The 25,200-nt window shown below is 41.1% G+C and overlaps 1 protein-coding gene across 1 annotated transcript; it reads left to right on the plus strand.

The window, feature by feature from the left end:
- Positions 1 to 1,829: 1,829 nt before the first annotated feature.
- Positions 1,830 to 24,415, plus strand: yeats2 (YEATS domain containing 2). Its single transcript, XM_054625654.1, has 30 exons — positions 1,830 to 1,991; positions 2,397 to 2,502; positions 2,601 to 2,698; positions 2,842 to 2,934; positions 3,014 to 3,247; positions 3,373 to 3,491; positions 4,981 to 5,142; positions 7,126 to 7,237; positions 7,493 to 7,537; positions 7,614 to 7,782; positions 8,344 to 8,586; positions 9,111 to 9,278; positions 10,283 to 10,374; positions 11,102 to 11,287; positions 11,431 to 11,659; positions 12,105 to 12,263; positions 13,259 to 13,383; positions 14,225 to 14,371; positions 15,496 to 15,684; positions 17,248 to 17,620; positions 17,710 to 17,844; positions 18,337 to 18,468; positions 18,754 to 18,895; positions 19,226 to 19,302; positions 19,425 to 19,504; positions 20,328 to 20,532; positions 21,079 to 21,314; positions 21,480 to 21,554; positions 22,079 to 22,152; positions 22,880 to 24,415. Exons 2-30 carry the CDS (start codon positions 2,403 to 2,405, stop codon positions 22,986 to 22,988), a joined length of 4,308 nt encoding a protein of 1,435 aa, XP_054481629.1. The 5' UTR covers positions 1,830 to 1,991; positions 2,397 to 2,402; the 3' UTR covers positions 22,989 to 24,415.
- Positions 24,416 to 25,200: the final 785 nt, after the last annotated feature.

A 25,200-nucleotide genomic window follows, 5' to 3' on the forward strand; every position in this document is an offset into this window, starting at 1 on the left:
TTATTCATTGTTTTTGCTATTGATTTTTTTTCTTTTCTTTTGACTGGTGTGGTGAGTTGTTGGAAGCTTTGCAATTTCAGCTTGCATGCTTTGAATTAAACCCTGAACAGCTGAGCATTAAAAGTTGATTGATGGATTTTGATGTGAATGCAGATACAACACAAAGTGGATTAGATTCAATCCCAAAGAGTACTTTGTTGAAAATGTCGATGGGTATTTTGCACTTGCATGCAAGATGGGGGGCTTTAATGTGTTGTTTGCAGAATGCTGCCCGATTTGCCTGAATAAATGAATGACGAGTGGGGATTTGAATTGTACCATTTTTATATAAACCTTTCTTATCGTATGTATGATGTGATATTTTAACACCACTTTCTCTTCAGATGCTTTTTGTCTAACTGTGAGAAAGAATCACATTTTTGTAAACTGCAGGATGTTGGAATGTGGTTGACTTTTGTAAGAGAAACATAAATAAAGTTTTCTTTCAGTACAAACACTTGTTATAAATTGTTAAAAGATTGAAACAATAAGAAAAATAGTATAGGGTATTAGGTTAACATAGTTTAGAGTTTTAAGATTCGTTTTTATTCTGTATTTCACTTGATACTCAATTTAAGATGTAAAAATGGTGGATCATCTTCATGCTAGCCTTTAATTTACTAAAATAGATTTCCTGATACATCTGTACTTTTTAAACTAAGCTCTATATGAAAGAAATCTGAGGAATGACTAGAAAAGCAGCTCTTACACTGGATGTGATAGATGAAGCTGACCCAACCATTTCTGGGTATTGTCATTTAAATTAGTATCAGCACATGGATCTTTACACCATAAAAATGAGGGAGATAGAAAAGAAGCGATTATACTAAGTGGTTGAACCCCATATAAAACCAGCCACATTCTTTCTGGCCAGGATTGGGCAACTCATTCTGTGATAAACATTCAGCCCTTTTGTGTTGTCTTATGTGTTGATTTATACACTCCTATTGTGGTTTAGTTTAACGAAAACCACAAACATTCTTCTCAAAGATTCTTATGGGCACATTGTCTCTAAGTTGGTGTCAGTAAATTTATCTTGGTAATAAGATATTTGGCATTGGCTGCATACTGTCAACTCATAACCACACGCTTCCTGGGAAAGGCCACAAACAGGCACACACTAATAAGTGGGGTACAGTAGAAGGCTTCATTGTTCTGGTCTTAATAAAAAGGGGAGATTTAACTAAACATGATAAACTGACCTACTTTTGAATAGTATATAACTTTTAGTGCTACCATACATAGTGATGTACATTGACATTCATCAGACAAGGAACCTATGTAGTGCATGTTAAGTATTTCTTGTAAAATGAGCCCTTTTTTTTATAAATTTCACAATATTGTGGACTTAATTTAGGCAACGGTTGAGAGGCCTGAGGCAAGTGAGCTAAATGATGGTAAGGCGTGTAGAACTATTCCTATTCCTAACCATCTAAAATGTGCTAATCAGAAACTTGTTTCCCATTTTGATTTTGTAGTTCTTTACATGTGAACATTAAAAATGTAAGATTATAACAGTAATACCTATAGGCCTATAGCTGCAGCGTATGTCCTGGCTTAAAAACAATTACATGTGCACTGCTGTTCTAAAAGAGATAACTGCCTGTTTGTAGTCAATTTTGCCATACCCATGTGATGGCATTAAGCATGCATTTGGTAATATAATTCTCCCCCTTTCTCTAGTGAGCAAAACCACAAAAAGATAAAAATGCATTTTATGAGTGCTTCCAGGTAGCATCATCTCTTCTGTAGAACAGTGGTCCCTGGTGGCTGTTTTGGTGAGTTGCAGGGCTAACTATCTACTTCTTAGCCTACTTGTCCACCTCGAGATTTAGACATTCACTACACACAAGTGTGTGAGGTTAATGTAGCATAACGCAAAGGATATGCTATCACTGAATTAAAACACACGCCTTACAAAGAAACGTTGCTCCCCAGCACAGGGCTCTCCAGTAAGTTTACAAGTCAGACGGACTGAATCGGTGAATACAACTGTGTGCTAACGTTAGCTGAATTAGCAAACAAGGATAGCGGTAGGCTAACGTTACTACTGCCGTCTACACGAACGACTCAGACGGGTTTCTCCTGCACAGAGTTCGTTAGACACAGTCTGGTGGTTACCTTTAATATATATATTTTAAATTGGCTTAATTGAAGGCTCTGGTTTCTCCATTATTAGCACAACTAGCTATCCAGTACGTGCTAAAGCTAGCTTTGAGAAGCAGCTTCTCTGCCAGCCGGCTAATCCGATGCTAAGTAGTCTACCATAACAACTGGCCATGGGAGCTCGGATCTGAGCACCTAACTAACTCTAGCTGTTTGGAGATGCACTTTTCTTAATATGTTCTTCTTTGCAGACAGCCATGTCCGGGATTAAGAGGAAAATAGAGGGCAATGATCCCGACTATGATGACATTTCGCTGTTTCAAAATAGCAAGAGAAACAAAGCGGTTGAACATAATGGTAAGAGCCCTAACACAGCACATCTACTTCAGTAAACATGTTGTGACAGCTAACAGGTGACTCCTGGTCTTTACTATGTGAACCTCCTGCCTTTTCAGCCCGAGAAGCAGCAGTTCAGAAGATTGAGACCATCATCAGAGAGCAGTTTTCTCTGGAGATGAAGAACAAAGAGCATGAGATAGATGTGATAAGTCAGGTAACGTCATCTGAATGATACTGGAAAAGTGTCTTTTCTTCATATACAGATACAAGATACATAAAAGTAACGTACATACTTTTATGTATCTTTACAGTGTAAAGCAGAGCATTTGGGTTAATTGTTTTTCCATTATTTTACAGAGACTCAATGAAGCCAGGAGGATGATGGACAAGCTAAGGGCATGCATAGTGGCTAATTACTATGCCAACGCCGGAATAACAAAGCTCCCAGAGGTAGATTCCCATTTATTCATATTCAGACAGCAGTGATATAATACAGTAGCAGCAACCATCCTTTTGTTCTGTCTCCTAGCATGTTTCTAAGAGTGACCCTGCCGTGCTGAACCACCCAGCCATCCGACGGTTCCTGGAGTCCCCATCCCGGTCCTCTTCCCCTCTCAACCAGGGCTCCGAGACTCCTTCTCTGGCCCACTCAGAGTCCGAGTCTCTCTCACAGCAAGGAGACGGAGCTGAGAAGGATGGAGAGGGGGCATGGAGAGAGGACGGCAGCAGGCAGGAGCGTAGGCCAGGTCGCAATACAGGCAAGGTGAGTTCAAGTGACCAAGATGACAGGGTTGTTGGTTATTTAACGAATGCAAAGAAGTATCAGCATTAATCTTGTATGTGCTTTTCTTTCATCAAGCCTGTTATGTTCTCTGTTATTTGTCGTAGGACACATTTGGCGTTCCATTGTCCTTAGGAGCAGAGCAGAGGGTGACTTATCAAACTACTGGAAATGAAGCCTCTAGACTCTTTGCAAAAAAGACAATTGTAGTGGGGAACGTGTCCAGGTATGTAACCAAACTAAGCAAAAGTTTAATTCTCTTTGTTATCTTTCTGCCTTTTCATAATGTAGACCAGGTCTTTGTAGTTTAGGATTCTCTTAGGAAGTCATGAGACTGTTAACATGATAGAGGAAGAAAAAAATTCACATTTTTCTATAACTGTCGAATAGGTTTTGGTTCACAAATAGACCTCTCCTACTTTATTTTGATGGGTCACAAGTAAGAATGTTTGGAAAACCACAACCATAACATCAAATTTGTATTTTCATCTATCTCTTTGAAAACCTTAGACATGGTATTTGGAAAATATGTCAATATTTCAAATCTACTCTTCTTAAAACATTGACATGTAATAACAACGAAGTGCTGTTAGTCAAAGATACAAATATCCCTTAAAGGTCCAGTTGGTAACTTTTTTGAAAGTAACTTTCTATAAAAAAAAAAAAAAAAAAGTCAAACTGTCACTATATCCTGACAGTAGTGCATGAGACGGATCATTTGTGAAAACATCAGGTTCCTCTGCCTCCTCTTGGTGTTCCTAAAGGCATTTTCAAGTTTCCCAGATGCCAGAAGGAAAACAACCAATCGGAGCCAATGAACGCAGCTCTTAATCAATTCTTGTGAATTCTGTTTGAAATGTCAAAATGAGGCAGCGCTGATCAAATTCCATTACCTATTTTTTGCTTCAAATATTTTCATAAACATATTTTAGTGTGTTGTTCAGCTTTAAAATAAGAAAGTTTGCTCCGGCCAGTGGGCCATGCTTATTTTTCGTTCGACTGTTTTCAACATTGCAGCTGGGTCACAAACTTCCTCATTTTACAGCAAATTGTTACACAAAAATATGTTTCTGAAAACATTTCAGGAGAAATAGGCAACGCACTAACAGATTCTTGATTCGTATTTGATCAGCGCTGCCAAGTTTATCAGAGTTCACAAGCTGTGATTGACAACTGCGTTAGAGACTCTTTGGCCCTGATCGGTTGTTTTCCTTTGAGCGCGGTGGAATCTGCAAATGCCGTTAGACGCACTAACAGGAGGAAGAGGAAGCAAAATTGTTAATGTTGTTAATGCAAAATGTTAATGAACTGATGTGAACTGTGTACTAGAGTGTCTGTTGTTTTGATGTATGTAACTGCCCTTCTACAGGTATGTCTCTCCCTTAACAGTTATTGCATGACACAATTTTTTGGTTTTCTTACATGCCCAGTCTTGATGCACATGCATCAAGAAAAATGCCTTTTTACTTCATTTCATTTATTTTCCCCTGGGCATGTTGATCCAGATAACTTGCTGTTCCTCAAGACAACTAGTTTCAGTGTAATACGAATCACATGCTATTTCTAGGAAGCTTCATTGACAAGGCCTATATTTCTTGTGCAATCTAATTGTCTTGAAGGGCTAAATGGGAATGGCATTTCTCGTCTGCTACATCATGTGTGTGCATAATGAGAAAGCCCTCTGGTTGTCTTGTTCTTTTGTCTCTCGCCCTCAGGTACATTCCCCCAGATAAGCGTGAAGAGAATGACCAATCTACCCATAAGTGGATGGTGTACGTCAGGGGCTCCAGGAGGGAGCCCAGTATCGACCACTTTGTGAAGAAAGTCTGGTTCTTCTTGCATCCCAGCTACAAACCCAACGACCTAGTGGAAGTCAGGTTTGTGTGTGTCTGTTTTTTTGTATTTTTGAGACAAAGTGTGTTGGCACTCTTCAGTCATGAACACAAAATTGGACCAAACAGGCAGAGCTCCCCTCTTGTTGCACAAATTAGCAATTGGGTGCTGTTTTTATGTGGCTACCTCAGGCCACAGGAGAAGTCAGAGAGATAGGGACAAATGACAACTCCAATAACATTTGCAGTCACGTGTAGTGTTGCCCATAGACACAATGTTTACTTACAAACTGACATCATTATTCTAGGTTAGTAGTTTGCCCCACCTCGTTCCACCCACTATTTGCCAAACTGAAGGAAGTAAGGAAACTATTTGAATAATAGCACCTGGATGCTTGACAGACTGCTTTTGTCATCAGCTTGTGGTTAATAAAACAACTTTATGACCAGCCTGTCAAGTGCAAAACACAGTCTGCTGATGTTCACATTGTGTAATTCAGACTCAGTTGTAAACAGACTGTTATAAGATTCTTTAATAAACAGTGTCCCCTTGTGGATATTTGATGATACAGCTTATCCAGCCTCGTGCCCATCAATTATGGCGGAAACAAAAAAAACTAATCTGTGTCTGCAATATTTAAGAAAAGACATTATCATTATGTAGATAGTATTAGTCTGATAATATTGCATTTGTCTATTTAGGGAAGGTTTTTTCCCGTTTCTTTTCTTGAGGACCCCGAGCCTCATTTTAGGATTGGTCTGCTATTGTTTAGTAGTAGGTGAGACTCAGTGCTGCCTTTTGCGTTTTTAACTCCATGAGGTAAGTACAACGTCACCAAGGAGTAACCACACTTCAAAACCATCATTAGTTTCGTGATGTCGTTTAGCACACAATGAGTTGGACATCAAGATGACTAATAGTGGTCACACCTACACAGTGTAGTCACTCAGAAAAAAACGTGTGTTTAGGTGTTGGGCTTAGCCCAAAGCTCTGAGGTGTGTGGATTTGTGTCTCACAGTTCATTTAGGTGTCTCGAGAACAGAGCTTTTGGCCGCTGATTCTGTGGTTAAGATGACTCATTTTAGTTTTTAACTTTTAAAAGTGGCAATGGATTAAAATTTGCCCATGGCTTTTGAATAAATGATCTCTTTCATCAGCCAGCAATCCTTATCCTGAGCTGTAGCCTCCTGGCTGTTTCAGCTGACAAGGCACTCACGTTGCAGAAATAGTCTTCATTCCAAGTGAACCCCACACATCCTCAGCGATTGCTCTCGACACACCCTGAATGTAGATGAAGGGATGACCATAAGTAAGAAAAAACAATAATGCATCACCAACAGAGTATTCTTGAATAGACAAACACATGATATGCATGCACATAGACATACCCTTGTAAATGCACGCAGTCAGAACTGTTTCTGTTGTGAGTAGGTGAAAACCTCAAGCTTCAAAGGGGGAGGAGATGAGAGACCTTCAAGTCAATAATTAAAAACCCTTAGACAACATAGACAGACCAACATGTTTTTGTCTTTTGAGGGGGGCTAGCAGGTCAACAGTGTATGCCACATAGAAGTGTTATACATACATCACAAAGCTGGGTAACAGGAAATTAATATGAGATGCAGCTCAGCAGTGTGTGTCATGTTGTTCTAATCATGAATCGGAAATATAATTAATTAAATATTTAATTAAAATGAATTGTGAAAGTGTAAAGCGGCTAAGGACATTATGACGGGAGTATATGATGGATATTCCCATGCTCTATTATGTCTCATAAGTGTTTGCAGCTATTTTTGGTTTGATACTATTTGTTCATAGATAAGGTGCTACATTTTTTTACCATTTGTTATTCAGCCCTCTTCCCAACAAGCATCACATGGTTGGTACCAATGAATTAATTTGCTTGTTTTGTAGCTTGTTGTTGTTGTTGTTTTTTTACAAAGTAATGTGCTGCATCCTCCATTTTTCCCTCCAGATTTGTATTTTGATGACTCTACATAAGGCTTTTTGATTGTGTTTGTCCTCAGTGAGCCACCCTTTCATTTAACACGTCGTGGTTGGGGTGAGTTTCCTGTGAGGATCCAGATCCACTTCAAAGACCCTCGCAACAAACGTATTGACATCATCCACCAGCTAAAGGTCAGACCACATCATGGAGCCCACCATCAGTTGGCTTGTTTTTTTAATAGCTACTTTGCTGTTAGCGTACTTTAGTAATGTGTAGTAATTTGATTTGGTCATTATTATGAGCTAGCATCCATAATGTATTGAACTTTAAAACTATGAGTAGGCATTATAATTCAATTATTCAGTTCACCACCTCTACTTTATAACTGAAGCACCATAAAAGTATTTATTTTTAATTTTTTTAAACTCTCTGTTCTTTTCCTACAGCTGGACAGGACGTACACTGGGCTGCAGACACTCGGGGCAGAAACTGTAAGTTATTAATGTTCCTGCGGTGACTTTTTTTTCCTCAGAGCTTCACTCTGACAATGAGCTATATTTGTTCCAGGTGGTTGATGTGGAGCTCTATAGGAACTCTCTTGGGGAGGACTACATCCCTCAGCCCTCTTCCTCCAAGGTGACTCACAGAGCGGCCAGCCCCACGTCGTCCACCTCCCTGGCTCAAAGTTATGGACGCTCTAGTTCTCCCATCTCACATGATCCCAGCGTAGACAAAGGTATGCACACAGAAACATTATTGATTATGAAAAAGTATAATTACACTGTCCTCATCAAAGTTCCACTTTGGAGTTTTTGACCACCACTTAAACTGAGGAGCAATGGTCCCAAGTTAGTCCCCATTTTGTACTCATGAAGACCCACATTGTACAACTGCAAGCATGCATATTATGCCACTGGTTTAATGCTGCTTTGTTGTAACACATAAAGAAAAATAACATCGCACCAATAAAAGCAGCCGGCTGGTTTTGGAATAATTAATTTTTTAACAAATATACGGAATATGTTTAATGCATTTTTTAACATGTTTGTTAGTCCTGAAGGATACACATAATGTTTGGTGAGAAACTGACACAGAGTACCTTCATGGCACGCCCCCAGCCTGTTGGTGTATATAGTAATATATCAAAAACAATTAATTATTAGGCAGGAGTTTTGTACTCTTATACTGGACACATTGTATTTTTACATCTGTAACTCCGTCACGAAATACGTAACTTAACTCCAGATGAGGTTGAAAGGGAGTATAAAGGAAATCTTCCCTTTCATTTCCTTTTGAGGTTTCATCAAAGTGGAGATGGGAAGGTCTGCAGGTGGCCACAGCTCCGGCCTCACTGCTGGTGAACGCACGCCGACCCGGCCCAAAGTCAGCGACAGGATCACTCTGGGTTCCCATGGCAACTCTGCCTTCCAGCCTATCACAGCAAGCTGTAAGATTGTCCCACAAGGAATGCCACCCAGCCCTGCTGAGTCTCCCAGTAAATCGTTCCAACCAATCACCATGAGCTGTAAAATTGTTTCAGGTAAATTTCTCCACCCAGTGGCCATTTTATATTCGTGTATTTTTTTCATATACTTGCATGTCACTTAACAGCTTACTTTCAAACGTTTTTAGAAGATTCTTTTATTTCAGATTTAAAATATGAATACAAACGCTGACAGCATACACTTTACAGTCTATATTAAACTTTGTCAGAGTTCCAAATTTCACGCTATTCGTTTGTATTTTGCACATGTTGTTCCCTGGCATTGATGGTCATTCTTCACTTTGTCTTAATATTTAAAATTCAGCCATTGTGAGGACTGTACAGATCACAAGAACAAAGGAGGAACAACACTTCTCATTATTTCTTCCTTTTGCTGTTCCAAACAAAAATTGTAGCAATGGTCTCTGCAGAAAAAAATGTTTCTGCCTGCATCATGACTTGACTAGCAGTGATGTGAGTGAAATCATTTGTAGACTGGTTGCACAAAGGAAAAAGAAAAGACATCTTTTCCTTATCACCATCCTAATTATTCATCTAATTATTCACCTTCTCCCCCACAGGGTCTCCCATCTCCACCCCGAGCCACTCGCCGCTGCCTCGCACACCGACCACCTCAACCCCAGTCCACAGCAAGCAGAGCTCCTCATCAGTCCTCAATAACCCTTACATCATTGTTGACAAGCCCGGCCAGGTGATCGGCATGGCTTCCTCATCCGCCGCCTCCACAGGTACACATCTCCTACTCAGTATCAAAGTGCTGCTTGAAGTCGGAAGTGGACCTGCAGTAAAATCGAAAAGTGGTGTCTGAGCCGCCCACATAGAATGTAAACATTTCTGTGAAGAATGTACTCTATAGCAGAACAAATGGTGAACAATACCCTCTAGACTCTTCCTTACTCTCTCAGCATTTTCTCTCTTTACTTTCTTGCTCATCCTCGGTGAACCCATTGTACTTTCTTATCCAGCTATTTGCACTTCCTCCCTTCTGTTTGTTCTTTATATCTATCTGTTCTTGTGTCTCTCTTTCGTTCCTGTTTTGCACTCATAAAGTATGACATGTGGTGAACCAGCAGGGTAGTTGCTGGATGAGCAGGCACCATGGTGATTGAACTGCTCTGTTTTATGGCCAGATTAGGAGGATGAGACCACACGCTCACATCAAGTTTTGTATGTGTTTGTGTGTGTATTTCCCCATGAACAAGGTGTGCAATTATCTGCAAAGATGGCCGCACTGTCAGATGAAGCATTTGCGCGCTTTATGTACGCATCGCCCCATCATGGAGCAGAGTTATCTTACATCAGCAAGGCTATTGCATTTACCTTCTCACATCAGCAGAGTCAGTTCATATTCCACTTAGAAGCTCTTTCCCCTAGATTGCCACTCTTTCTCGCCCACTCAGCCGCTTCCACTCTTCCTCCACAAACGCACAGCTCAACCAGATCTGGCAGCAGGGCTTGAGTGCCAGTAAGTGATGTTTTATCAAGCTGGATGATGTGGGTGTTGTGGCTGATTCACCAATCCTGGGGAAAAAACACATTTTTATGCAGTAGGTGAGGGACGAAAAAACTTTGTTGCTCGGCTTCCACACCTACGCTGAGTAACCCTGACAGGGAACTGTCACCTTGCAACACAATGGCCTGAAAGGACGGCAAGAACTGCAGCGAACCATCACCAATGCAGTCCTCTCCTCTATGATTCATGGTGTGTGTTTTTGTGTAAATTATTCCACAGGAAGCCCCTCCGCCAAACAGTCTGTTGCTCAGGGCACTCGCTCTCCAGCCCCCAAAGTTCACACTGGCACCTTCCTCTCATCAGGGGTGAAGGTGAGTTGCTAGAGTCTGAAGTTGTTTGGTGTCACCCTTAAACATGAATTGTTATGAACTAAAACATCTCTTTTAACTGATCTCTTCCCACCACTGTGAAGTGTCGGTCCCTGTGGTATCTGTATCTTTAACAAACTGAAGTGGTATTAATAGTAGGCCAGGGTGCTATCTTCAGCAGATGTGAGTGCCTTGGCAAGCTATTTAAATGGGACATCACTCTAAAGATAGGAGGGGGTGCTGTGAGCTTTGAAAAAGCATGTGCAGAAGCACTATTGCATGGTTCTGTTTCCCTCAGTATCAATACCCCGCTGTAAAATCCTCCCACTCCCATATGCTAATCATCCTGTCGCAATCTACAAAAAAATACAAGTTCACTTAAAATTTCTGTTTTATCACAGTTGTACTCTCGTTGGCTCAGATTCTACAGTTGTTTCTGTTGTAGGCTGCTGGCACCTACTTTGGTACTAAAGGCGAGGGCAGATGTGGAATGTCAAAACATCTCTTTCATGAATTAATGATGATTGTGATTTTAAAAATTTTTTAGTTTTTGATGACAAAACTCCTCTCAATGCTCTGCAATCTGTAGCCTGTTGGAATCTTAACTTTACACTCAAAGTGTATCATTGAATTGTAATAACAGCCACAATATTGACAGCTTGTTGTTATTTCAAGATAAAGTGGCTTTCCTGTTTTTATTCTTCTCCCCATGTGCGCTCACTTTTTGCAGGTTATTATTAAGCAGGAGCCAGGGGAAGTCTCGACACATCAGCAGCAGATGGTTTCCACAGTAACCAGCCAGCAGCAACCTGCTGCTACAGCAGCACACCAGTTTGTCGCAGTGAAGGGAGGTCACATGATCTCCATGTCAGCCCAGAAACAGGCAGGAGGGGCCACAGGGGCCACAACTAGCAAGGTCAGTCTTGCAGGCCTCTTGCATATAGCCACACACTCTTACACAGAAGCACATCAATCATTTACATGTTTATAGTGATGTATAAATGCTGTCAAAAGCTACAGCCATTCAAAAACTATATGTTGCACCTTTCTCATTTCTAGATGTTAGGCATTCCTGTTAGCTCAACGCTCCAGTCAGCGGTCAAACAGGTGGCTATCAGCAGTGGACAGATTCTGGTGGCCAAGGGCAACCCTTCTGTCTCCAAGGTGATGGGTGGGAAGCAGGTCTTGGCTCAGGGAGTCGCTAAAGCCATCGTCAGTGGAGCCAGTGGCATCTCTGGTCAGCAGGCTGCTACCAAGGCGGCTGGTGGTTCAAGTGGCAAGAGTGGAGGTCAGAGTTCACACACATGCAAGTGCACATGGTACACAGGTTCATGTGGCACTAAGGCAGCACGAGCATTTGTACAATTATTATAACAATTTTTAATTCTACAAAACATTAAAGGGGATATGCGCATTTTATGTTTTTGTATATTAAGTCACTATTGTGTTAAAGTAATTTTCTGACTCAAAGGTGTAGAGCCTGCAATATACTTAAGCTTGTTCATGGATCAAAGTCATATTCAGCAAGGATATGATTGGTTTAGGGATACTGTGGCAAAATCTGTTTGGTTTAATCTAGAGTTTACGCCCGGACCCAGAGATAGAGAGACCGAGAGATTTGTGAACGATGAGTGTAAAGAGAGTCTTCCCGGCTGAACTTCAGCTAAGCTTCATATATTTCCAGTGCAAAAGTGAGTAAATAATATTTTTGTTTTTTCTGCACATGTTCTTAGTGATGGCCACTCTTCAGCTGCCAGCCAACAACTTGGCCAATCTGGCTAATTTACCTCCAGGCACCAAGCTCTACCTGACCACCAACAGTAAAAACCCCTCGGGGAAGGGCAAGCTGCTTCTCATCCCACAGGGAGCTATCCTCCGAGCCTCCAGTGCAAGTGAGACATGCTGCATCCTACATCAGACTTTTTTAAATACAGGCATTGGCAAAATAAGTCATTTTCGGTTATTCGTTATTCCCTTCTTCATACTGGTTAGTAGTCGAATACTTTGTATACATCTGTGAAGGAAGTGAACAGCTGTTCATTTTGTGGGAGAAAAACACATAATATGTACTAGCAGGAAACTCTTCGGGGTAAAGTTGAGCTTTCCTGACATTTGAAGGGGCTCAGATACTCCAGCAGACACCCTGACACAATATCAAGCCCTCAAATATAATACAACTTCCAGTTTAAAAAGAGTTTCCTACAAGAAAAAGTGAGTACTACGCACAACAAAGCAGGAATATAATGGCCTGTTTTGTGCCCCCTGTGTGTCTCTTACATGAATGTTTAAAATGAGTAACGTTGGGAATTGTTTTGAAATAACTGAAACTAATATATGAATCTGTAGGTGACACATTATGTAGGGTTAAGGTCCCACACAGACTTTCTTCTCCATGCCTCAAGTTGTAGACAGCTGTTTTAACAATGTTATTGCTCTCGGCTCATTAGAAAGTTTTGCAAAAGGAAGAAACCCACTTTTGAAGTGACTCTACAACTTGAGGCATGCGGGTGTCGGATACAGATATTGGCGGCTCCACTTCCCTCTGGACATTGAGTCAGTCGTAGTCATCTATTTCTTTCTGCATTTTATTAAATGTGTACTGCGAGCTAGATTCCCTTCACACAACACTCCCTGTCAAATTGCAATGAGATTAAAGACATTAAGCAGCATCCTGTATTTTTATCTAAAATACAAATTTCACAGCATTATACCAACATTACTCTGTATCGTTCAGCTTCAGAATAATTTGTCAAGTACAATATATGATTTTACCTATTAGAAATTAAACAAATTGCTAAATAGAAGATTAGCTGTAATTTGGGATAAAGAATAACAGGATTGCTTATCAGATTTGAGACTGATGTGTATGTTGCTGTCTGTAATTTAGGTCAGCAGTCCCAGAGCAGCTCTTCGGCAGGTGCTGGTGCTTCTCAGACCTCCTCCTCCTCCTCTTCCAGCAGTCTGCCTTCTAACCTCTCCTACACGTCATATATCCTTAAACAGACCCCACAGGTGGGTAGAAGTGCATCTACACTATAATACAAATCAGAGACATGCATACTCATGTAGGAAATCTTATTGATGTCTTTTGTGTTGTTGTGGACTCTCATTTTTGTTTATTAGAGCAATAGTGTTTGTTTGCTAGAATGTGTTAAGCAGAGTTTGAAGTGCTTCATCAAAGTATGTAAACTGGAAACTGAAGGTGCTTCGCCAAATTAATATTCATCACCACAGTTACAAAAACATGTTAGTTTCTTCCCTTATGGCACGACAGGACTTGCATGCACAGTCTGCAAATTAGGTTTTTCTTTCCTTTCACTCTTGTAGAGAGGTTGAGCCTGGTGCGTTCATAATTAGACACATTCATTACAGCAGCATTGATCCTGCAGTCAGCTTTAGAACAGTACTGTCTGTGCATTTAGCCAACGTCATTTAATGAAGTTGTATGCAGAGGTTTCCACCTACATTTCAAGTGAAGAATCTGGATTTTATTTTCTAATAATGATCAATTATCAAGGTGTTATCTACAAATGTTCTTAAAAAGTGTGTGTATAGCTCCTTAAATAGCTAAAGAGCTAGTGTGCGTACACATGCAAACACAGAGACACACACCAGTTCAGAGCTAAAAGGATGATGCTTTGATTTCATAGAAGGCTCTATTTATATTCTGTAAGCTATTAGGATATATGAAAGATGAAGCACATGATGTAATGGCTGGATTGTGTACCTCCAAATATACTGCACCGCATACTATGGTTTAAAAGGCGACTGCACCCTGTTTTTCTTTTTTTTATTCAATCAAAGTAATATGTTGTTGGATTTCTACCCTATCCCTTACCCCGCTTGTCCTCAGGGCACGTTTCTGGTTGGCCAGCCAGCACAGGGTTCAGGGAAGCAGGGAGGTTCAAGTTCGGCAGCTCATGCAGCATCAACTCCAGCAACTGTTACCCAGCAGGCCATACGGGTGACAGCTGGACAGAAGGCGGCTATCCTGGCTCAGGTCAGTACTGGTAACAAGACCGAGAGCAGGACTGATCCTCTACAATGTCTGATACCAATAGAAGCTGCTGTAATTACTACTGTTATGTTTGGGCCCCTTTTTACTGCTTCACAGTCTCCAAAAGCCCCGTTTTTATACAGTTAAGAGCAACAAGTCCTGTCTAAGATTACCTGGCTGGTCTTTCAGGACACACTTGAAGACTAGGGATGCACAGCAATCCTGATATCAATACCCAAAGCCCAGGTATCAGGACTGAAAGTCAATGGAAACTGATGGTGGAAAGGCTTATCTGCAATATGTAACCCTGTCTTTGAGAAAAAGAACATAGGACATCATGCTTTCTGTGCATCGACTGGCAGACCTGATTTACTAGCCATGGTCCAAAGACATTACCCACCCAGGACCTGTCACACTGTTTGGATGGGTTCTGATGTGTTCCTGATTTTCAGATTAGAACCAAAGATTATACTTTTGACAGAGATCAGAAATAATTATAACTAATTCATCTCATTCATGAAATGCTGTTCTTGCTCCCGTGTGTCCATGCCTTTTGATAAGTTCTCTGATCTCAATTTTCTCTCAAGAAAAGCTGATTTCAGATGCTTATTTTAAGCAAGGTGTATTACAATTTAAGTCAAATTAAAATTGCATAACTGCATTATGTTTTGGAGGTAGTTGATGGCATTTCAAAGGATTGTCTTTAATCTATTTCACAGACCTTATATATGGCACACTGTAAGATATTGGCCTGTAACTTATATTAAACCATTTTACTGTTTGACTTTACATAACAATGTTACCACTTTGCACCACTGAAAATATGCTGTGGCTGGTTAAATAACTGGTATTCTAGTAGTGTTTGCTGATGGAAAATGGTACAAGTGTCGGGGTTTGTCAAAGTTTGGAGAGAAAATTCACTTTGAATTTGTGCTCAACAGTCTTTTGTCACCTCGCTTGCTTCCTTTGCTATCTAAGTATGTTAATATAGACTGTTGTTGTTGTTGTTGTTGTTGTTGTTGTAAGGCTGGGACGATTCATCGACTTTATCAAATACAGAAATATGTTAATTTGCATAAGGTGTGTGTCTTAGTTTTAAGATTCTACATCTAATTTCTGATTGACAGGTGGTGGGCGGCTCCCAGGGCGCACAGATGAAGTTGTCTGACGGCTCTGTAAAGACGGTCACGGCATCTGCAGCAGGCCACTTGTCCAAGCCGGGGACGACCACATTGAGGATGACAGGCGGAGTCATCACGGCCGCTAGTTCCACCCCCGGTTCTGTCAGTGCTGCAGCAGTAGCCAGTCAACAACAGGCTAGTTTCGCAGTCCTCACATTCTTCTGTTTTATTCTGCCTGACAAGTGTTCATTTTTATTTTCAAACCAAACAGCCATTACATCACAAGTGGATTTAAATTATTTCTTAATGCTTGCAAATCTTTTAAAATACTCCAGATTGCCTAATTAGTTTAATATCCACCAAATCCAGTTTGTTATGAAATATTTAATTTAAGATTTTTTCAGGATTAAAAATAATTAGTTTTAATGTTTTTTTTGTGATTTAAGGATTATTTGCATGGAGAAGTTGGATGCTTTAGCAGAAGGAATAATTCAAGTTGATACATTTGTGTTGTTTTTATTTGTCCAAGCCGGCTACAGCTGTGGCCTGAAGCAATATATTTTCAGGTTGTCCGTCCGTACAATCCGTTCGTCAACACAATATCTCAGGAGCGCCACAAACGTCCACTTGGACTCAAGGATGAACTGATTAGAATTTGTTGGTCAAAGGTCACTGTAACCTCATAAAAAACTTTTTCAGATTTCATAGGCTAATAATGACAATTTCTCACAAATTTGGATGGATATGAATTTAAACTGCAACTTGACTGGTTGGCAGATGCATACAACCGTGAGGTGGTAATGCAAGTTTCTTTTTGCCAGTGAGAGATAAATATTCAAGTGATTTCCCACTGAAGCATGAATACATGGAAAATAGGAGTGACCTGGTGAGAGCGGTAGCACCGACGGTGTTGTGTTTTTCAGAGAGAGCTTTAGATGGTGTGCAAAGAGCCCTAAGCAGTCCATCAGCAGTGGTCTGTGTTCGGGTGATTACAGCTTCAGAATCAGTGGCCAGGCCTCATTAACTTTAGAAATGGAAACGCACTTAAATACTTACTAGAGGCTCCAACAAGCAAAAGCAAATATGTATACAGTATGAAACAGAAAAACACTCACTGTTCTCGAAATGAACAGTGAGTGAACAGTGTTCTGCAAAAAATAAAGATGGAATACATCATTGCTTTTCCTGTTTGGGAAAAACTGCCCTTTCAGGACTGTTAATTCAATTATCAGGACTCTACGTGAGAGAAATTGACTCTTTTGCCTTTGAGAATTCCATAAAACCAGTGACCCGATTGGCACATCTCACTCTAGGAGTTGCACAGCACTGGAAAACAAATGTGACCAGAGCAAGGAAACGACCATTAACACTAACTTTGAAGCCCCAGTGAATACAATTTCCCAGCAGTCCCTCCCTTCTCAACACCAGTGTGTATTTTTGAAATAGTTACATGTACACATTATCTCCAATGTAACTGCAGAAGAGATGAGATGGGTCGCCCAAGTATTTGAAAATAAATGATTTGTAAATGAAAGATGTCGCCCAAATAAACATGGATTTTAAATCTTTACTTAGTTAAAATTCATCACTTTAATTTGCCTTTGTGCCTACATGGAAATATGATCTACACACAGAGTTAGCACAGTTTGTCATCAGAACAAATTTAAATAAGTAAAAACTCTGTCAAGACTCTATGAGCATTTCATTGTTTCTGTTTACTTCCTGTTTGACAGCTGTGTATCTGTGTGTTCTGTGCAGGCTACAGATGGTGGGAAATCTGCCTCTCAACACCACTCGCTCCTGGTGGCAGCCAACCAGGCAGCAGTAATCAGTGCCGCTAAGAGCGCCAGTGCTGCTGCTGGAGGCAGCCTGTCAAAGACGGCTGTGGCCGCCTTGGTCAAGGGTGCCGGAAACGCTGCCGCAATGACAAAGAGTGCTCCAGGTTCGACGGGAGCTGTGGTAACAGTAGCCAAAGGCATTACCAGCATGCCCGTCGTGAGCATGTCCAAGGGTGCAGGGGCGGGGACTGTGGTGGGTGTGCCCAAAAGCAGCGGCACGTCATTGGTCACTGCAGCCTCATTAGTCAGCGGAATGGCTGCAGGAGGAGGGAAGACGGGCGCTACTCTCTCAGGTATGCAGTATGTGCTTACAACAATTGCTTGAACAAACATTGTACGGGCCCAGCCACAAACGTCATCTTGAATGTATTGTTTGGTCCAGGTATGCTGAAGATCCATTCTGGAGGTTCCAGCTCCCAGCAAACAGTCTTAACCATCCCTGCCAACCAGCTCAAGCAGCTGGGGGTCGGCACTGGGTCTGGGGGGGTGCAGACCATACTCATGCCTGTTGGGAAAGGTATGTGTGCCTGAGGCAGCCCTTTGAAACATTTGTTTAGCCAGCACAACAGTCTGCCTTATTATAGTTTATATAGAGTCAAATAGTGCATTCCAGATAGAAAACGTGTGCACTTCTTAAAGTAGATAAAAGGAAGTTGCAATGGCATTTGAATAATACATGAAGCAGCGTTGACATTGATTGCTTTGTTGGTGTGCCACATCTTTTACAAGTTTCTGAAGAGCAAATGTAGAAATAAAGCATTTTGTTCTCTGATGTGATTTTATAAGTGCAAGACAGGAGAAAGCAGCTTCTTTCAGTTTGTCTTTCTGATTGAAGTTAATTTTGTCAAAACATTTGACTACATTGTGTGACGCTTTAACATCAACTGTAGATTCTCCTCTCTGCAGTACACCATCTTGCTCCCCTCTAATTTCATCAAACTGTTAAGCCTATTTTCCTAATAGCCATTGATCCATCCTGTGTGTGTGTTGTGTTTTCTTCTGTGTATAGTAGTGTCTAAAGGCCCAGTCTCCAGTACTCCTTCCTCCTCCTCTTCCACCACTCCTGGAGCAGCTGGAGCTGGAGCCTCCCCAAGTCCTGCCAGACAGGCGTCCCCCTCCCTTGCCCTGCCTCTGGCACAAGGTGAGAGGGCTCCATCCCCGCTCCACCCACTCCCCTCTCCTCTCTCATTCTACGTCTTTTACGCCCAACCTCAATATTCCCTTCATTGTCTTACATTCTGTCATACTTTTTTGATACTAGTAGCAATGCATTGAGTTTTTCTACAAAGAAATGAACAAATATGTGACTCTTCTCAAATGCATCCGTGTTTAATACAACAAAAAGACAAACTTCAGCCTCAAACTAATAGTGTGGGATTATTGAAATGAATCTTTCTCTCACACTTGCTTTTCTCTGCTGCCACAGTGAAGACAGAGCCAGGTGCCAGCACAGCTGTCACAGCTGGTCCGTCTCCCCCGGTCACTGCTCCTGTCCCCACTTCTGTCAGCGTTGCCTCTGCAGTCAAGCAGGAGCAAGGGGCAGATACATCAGCACACGACCTCATCAAGTAAGTGCAAAAACAAGTCATTATGCTCCTTTCACTTTTAGCACATTAACTTATTTTTAAAAGGATAGATAATTTATTGTCTGGGAAAAACAGTTTTTTTTCTGCACCTCACACTGTGTTGTCAGAGTGAAACTGTGTTCTTATATATATTTCTCCTCTTAAGTGTTAATATATCCATATTTAACTTGCTGAATAGTGTAGCTCCATTTATAAAAGCTATCAAATGGTAACAAACATAAAAATTAGGTTTTAAGAACAGTTTCTCTTCCCAGTAGCCAATAAAGGGAATATTTTAAGATATTACACCTGACACTTGTGATTCCCTCTCAGCACTGAACACATAGAGACCATGATGCAGCTGCTGACGGCCGTAATAAAGAAGTTCCCTCTTATTGTTCCAGACAAGAGTAAGTGAGATTGGCTTCTATTTGGTGTGCCTAAAAACCAACTCCATATATTAAGACAGACTTAAAGCTAATACAATGGGTTTCAACAAGCTAATTAATCCTCTTTTTGTTTTTTGTTTTAGCTGAAGACTCCCATCCATTCTGTGCCTCTTCAACAGAACAGTATTATTCCTGGACTATTGGCAAGCGCAGAGCATCAGAGGTGACTTTTTGATGTTTTGTGTGTGTGAATGACGAGAATTTAAAATTGAGGCTGTACATTTTCTGTGGTTTTGAGTGATCATAAAGCCTCAGTGGAGTCAAACTGTTGATAGGACAGTGGAGTTGTACATTAGTTGTGAATATAAGTTTCTTGGTAAATGGTAAGAAATATCTTTCCATACTTCTGCAATAGTCTTCATGTTTGGCTTTTTTGTGATTTTTCTTTTTTCCTCTCACTAGTCATTTTATTGACTGAATTGTATAGACCCATTAATATCTCAGGGCTACAGCACCCACTTACTAGCAGTTGCATTCCTGGTTCCAGCGTGAGGGCGTCTATAATGTCAGTGATTATTTGCATTGTTTGCAGTTTTGCTGACTGTGTAATCTGTCTTGGTGCTTGGTAGTGGCCCCCTGACTCAGCGTGCTTTCTGCTTACCTCACATCTTCCTATCTATCTGGTCAGATCTGTATCTGCCTGGTTGTCTCCTCTTATCTCTTCCTAATGGGTTCATCAATAGCTCATACAGACCAGCACATGTCGGTTCTCTTTTTCTGCGACTATAAAAGGCTCTCACACAGCCCAGACGTGGATATTTATATCTACAGGTCACTGATTTACTATGGGGACAGGGTACTGAAAGCACATCATTGGACAAGGATAGTCTGCAAGAAGTCTATACTGGACTAGAGAGATTGTGTGCCCCAAAAAGTGCACATAAAGTCTAAGCAGACACAAGATGTGAAACTATGTGAAGATGTGGTTGTTTAAGGGGTTTTAGTCTTGATGTACTGTTTTACATAATTGATGTGTCTCTGTTTAGCTTCAGCGAGCGGTTGCAGTAAAGCGGGTCGTCCAGGATGTGTTGGATCGCTCGCCCCGCCTGCAGGCCCTCACCCCCCCAAAGACCAGAGAGGTGGCGCAGTGGTGCCGTCAGAGGGGCTACACGCCACCTGACCTCGAACCCCAACGCAAGAATGACGACGAGTCCATCGAGGACATCCTCACGCAGATAGATAACGAGCCCGGTGAGTTTGTGTGTTTTTTTGGTGCATCGCTTCTACACAGGGATTATGTGCTTTGCCTTGTTTTCGTGGTTTTAACAGTCCACACCGCTCAAACTGGATCAATATTCTCCCTTCAGTGTTTCATGTGTGGGTGTAGTGCCTTCTACAGTTACCAGTGTTTGCAGTGCAATCGTGTGTGAGGGCGGCCAGTGTGCTGCCTCAGTGTTTTTGTTCAGCTGTGTTGTTGTTTTCACGGAGAGTTCTCATTAATTCTGTCCTTTGTCTGTAAATGGTGAGAGACGAGGCTGCTCAGCTCAGTGAGTCACACACTTGTCTGAGCAAGACAATATGATAATCTGTGCCCTCCTTCTTGCACAAATATCTAGAATTTTAATTGTTGAACCGGTAACGTGAGCCAATATTTTACGAAAGCCCTCCATCATTCTTCTTTTAAACACACAGCCACACAACAAGCCGCTGAGTGAAGTACCGTTGCTGTTGCTGCTTGGCTACGATGCTGCTGCTTGTGAACTGCTGTGCTAAATGTTCGTGTGCGTTGGTCCGCAGAGTGCCCGACGACCCTGAGCAGTTGCGAGGAGCTGGTGCTGCGGCTGGAGCAGATGCAAGCTCTGCTGAAGACTGAACCAGAGGAGGCCGACGACAAAATAGTCGACATCGTCACTGTGACCCCTCCCTGCCAGAAACTAAAGGTCAAAGAAGAGGAGCAAGAGGCTGATTCGGAGCCTAAGTTCTTCCTGGGCCCCTGTGTGTCCGCTCAGTTTGTCAGTGAGACAGCGCAGCAAGTAAGGAACCTCTCTTCGGTTTTTGAAGTGAAAATAAAGGGAGAGTTCATACATTTAACCAATAACCTCATTTTATTTTGTTGCTTCTATTAACTGAATTTTTTCACTAAATGTTACTATACCACATTCTCCACTGTTATATAATGACCCCTCGTTCTCTTTCAGATCGGGGTGACCTTCCAGCCAGTCGAGGTGGAGAAAAATGTGTTCGCTCCAGTAGTGGAAGCCATGATTCTGAAGGTCGGTCACTTTACAGGCCAAAACAGAAAATACAAAGTTGCCCATTTACAGTCACTCATCATTACGAGCGGGGCGGCTGTGGCGTAGTGGAGAGCAAGGTAGTTCTCCAATCAGAGGGTCGGTGGTTCGATACCCGGCTTCGGCAGTCGATGTGTCCTTGGGCAAGACACTTAACCCCAAGTTGCTCCTGAAGGCTTGCCATCGGTGTGGACTGGATGTTGCATGAATGTTAGTTAGAGTCTGATGGTGGCACCTTGCATGGTAGCCTGTCATCAGTGTGTGAATGGGTGAATGATATGTAATATACTACTGACTGTAAGTCGCTTTGGATAAAAGCATCTGCTAAATGACTGTAATGAAATGTAATTACCTCAGTATACCCTTGACTAGAATGATGAATATACAGTATGTAGTAGATGAACAGCTCCACTTAGTATTGCGTGTTTTCACCTTGTACTGTATGAGATAATGGGGGGTTCTTTGTGACTAACTTTGTTTTGTGTGTGTGTGTGTGCACACTTCAGGCTACTGAACAGTTTGCCAGTGATGTCCTGAGAGAAGCTCTGGCTGGGGCCTTCGCCAAATCCCCTCAGAACAGGTCAGCCTCTTTTCTCCCTTTGTTTGCTCTTTCTAAAATGCAACCTGCTAAATGCTGAATTTTTCACTTAAATCATTATAACCAAACTACCCGTTTGCTACCTAGATTATTCTTAACTTGTTCACAACAAGAACAATCTATCAATAATAATGATAATTGTCTCAAAACAATGTTGAAATACAGAATTTACGGCACCTTAAATTCAATAATGTACATGTAATGTAAAGAGATCCGGTGGCTGCATATGCCCGATAATCTGAAATAAAAGTAATTATGATAATTTGGGTTTTCCATTCAGTTATGATTTGTTTATTATCAGTGGTAAAAAAGGACTGCTCAAAGCATTTTTTCAAACACAGCACTGTGTTTCATTCTCTGTAATGATCTGCAAATACTGGTAGCATCTGCAATCTTAATGACCACTTTATCCCACCAGCTGAAACCGAGGAGTTGCATGTTTTTGTTTTGTTCTATCTTTTTATCATTATATGCTTTGGTTAAACATCAGTAAATTTGACCGTCTTTCCCTGCAGAGTATTTTGTGTGCTTTGTGCCATTTGCATGATGTAAGACAGCGGGGCACTGAACGGAGAAATTGTAAATCCTCAAAATGCTTTGATTCAGAGATTCACAGATTCCATAAATATTCAGGAGCCAGCAGACTGAAACATATTTCCTGTGTTGAGCTACGCTCAAAATCATAACTTTGTTACATTGGGTTTTTCAGGGCTCCAAGAGAGATCACAGCTATGAACATCCACCAGGCGGTCAGTAGCATCCCCACCTGTGACTTCGTCACCAACACGCACATGGGTTACCTTTCTAAGGACAATTGAGGAATAACAACAAAGACACTGACTGGTAACCAACAAGTAACAAGACGTGAGGACTGTTTGAACTCCTGGTTACGACAAAGAGACTCTGTGAACTGACGGTGTGAATGGTCACACTAGGATTTAGTCCTGTTGCCTCAGGTTGCGCAGTTATAACTAATGTACTGTATTCATTAACTTAATCATAGAAGGGCTCATCTTGCTTCTCACAGCAGCCACATAACAGCTGTTTCTAATACCCTGGGTATATTGTAACATTTTAGTCCTAATATATTGAGGAGCAGCGTTGTGGGACTCGTGTTATTTGATTTTATGAGGCTGTTGTGCTGTAGCTTACCTCATAACAAGATTATTTTAATGATGAAGTGTTTCCTGCTAGACAGCCAGCCAGTCATCAGGGAAACGAAGCCTGAGTGACTTACAGGGCCAGAAAAAACTACATCAGACAGCTGTTCTCTCCTTAATGCTTCACCCTGCTGTCACAGATTCAGTTTACCAACAGAGGTGAACCACCGATTTACAACAAGTTGGAAACACTAATGAACATCTGAGTGTTAGAGTTCTCTATCAATCACATTGATAGCGATGTCAGGTGGATGCTTTGGGCTAAGAAAAGAGAGATTTTTCCAAAAGTGCCATTGCTATGGCAACCAATGCTCCGTCACTGCGAACATCCTTTGATATATTTCAGTGTTACCTGGCAGAGGTAATTATGGTTCTTAATATGCCGCTGTTTTTATAAAGGCTCTTCAGAAGAGGTGACAGATTCATGTTTCTTATTTTTAAGTTGCAGACAGATAATGAATGGTTATGAAAAATCCCATGTTTGACTCTTAACAAGACCCAGCAAATAGTCTAATGAACAGATCATACTGTCATTATGACTTCAAGACATCACTCTCAATATTTATCTTCTCTCCTTCGTGAAACCGGTTTGATAACCAGTTGAAAGTGCTTTTAAGTGTACTGGTTAACAACCATGATGTATCAATCATGTGATGTGCACAGTGTATATGACCAATATGAAATAGATGGTGTTTTCAAATCCTGTTGTATTTTTGTATCTAATAACAATAACTGCGAACAGTAAAGCCCTAACAGTAGTGAGTGAGTGTGTGTGTATGAACATGTGTGTATAGTGGATGTAGTCATCACAAAAATTAATTAATTTGATGGTAAGTGAGAGTGAGTGAGTGTGTGAGTGTGTGTGTGTGTCGTTGGCTGTTGTAGTGTTGGTAATTCTGTTTCATGTGGAGCTTTGCATTATGTTAATGTGTCGACTGATTGGACGAGTGAGAGTGTTTGGCCTGAGTGGTTGTGATGCCTGTTCAACCAAATTAGTGTAGAAGGTTACCCAAACATTGTATTTTCATGTTTCACTGCAAACCAAAAATATAATCAATATTCTTGTAATAAACAAAGAAAAACTCTAGCGGAATTATTTCTTGCAAATGTGAGTCGTGTTGAACTTTTTGTTTGTTTGTTTATTTGTTTGATTTGGATTGTTTTTTTGACAAACATAATCAGGACAGATTGTGAACACTGAACTGGGGTATCTCTGGATTGTGATGTAGGCAGCTGTCATACTCCAGAGTTAAAGGGCCAGTTCACTCATATTACAAAAACACATTTCTCACTATAGCCATGCAGATTTGGTTTAATGAGACCAGGTTTTCAAATATCTGTTTCTGAATGTTTCCTGCCGCCACTAAGATACATTTGAGGTGGCTCTCTGACAGTGGGATCTCTTCTCTTCTAACTCAAGGACAGAATGCAAATACGAATATTTACCAAAATAACTCACTCAAACTTATTTTCTAAGTTAAATTGCAATGCTGTGAGCACCACAAATAAAATATCATCCACTTCCATTGTATTTGTTTAGGCAGAAAACTTAAACCAAAACCATCTGCTATAGACAGCACTACCACTAACAAACTACCGTTTGTAGATCTTTGTTCTCAGGAACGCCTCGAGGGAATTTTATTACATCTGGATCTTCTTGGACTCCGGGATGAACTGACTAGATTTTGGAGTTTAAAGGTTACTTGGACCTCATAAAACCACGTTTTTTTGCAAAATAATTAATATGTCAACAAGACAATGTCACACAAATGTCAAATAGGATGTAAACTAAAGCTTGACTGGTCGGTGAAGACATAAAACCGCCAGACGGTAATTCTATTTTTTATTGTTTGAATGTACTGACCCTTTA

Source organism: Anoplopoma fimbria, chromosome 3, assembly GCF_027596085.1.
Source record: "Anoplopoma fimbria isolate UVic2021 breed Golden Eagle Sablefish chromosome 3, Afim_UVic_2022, whole genome shotgun sequence".
In the NCBI taxonomy this organism is placed as follows: Eukaryota; Metazoa; Chordata; class Actinopteri; order Perciformes; family Anoplopomatidae; genus Anoplopoma; species Anoplopoma fimbria.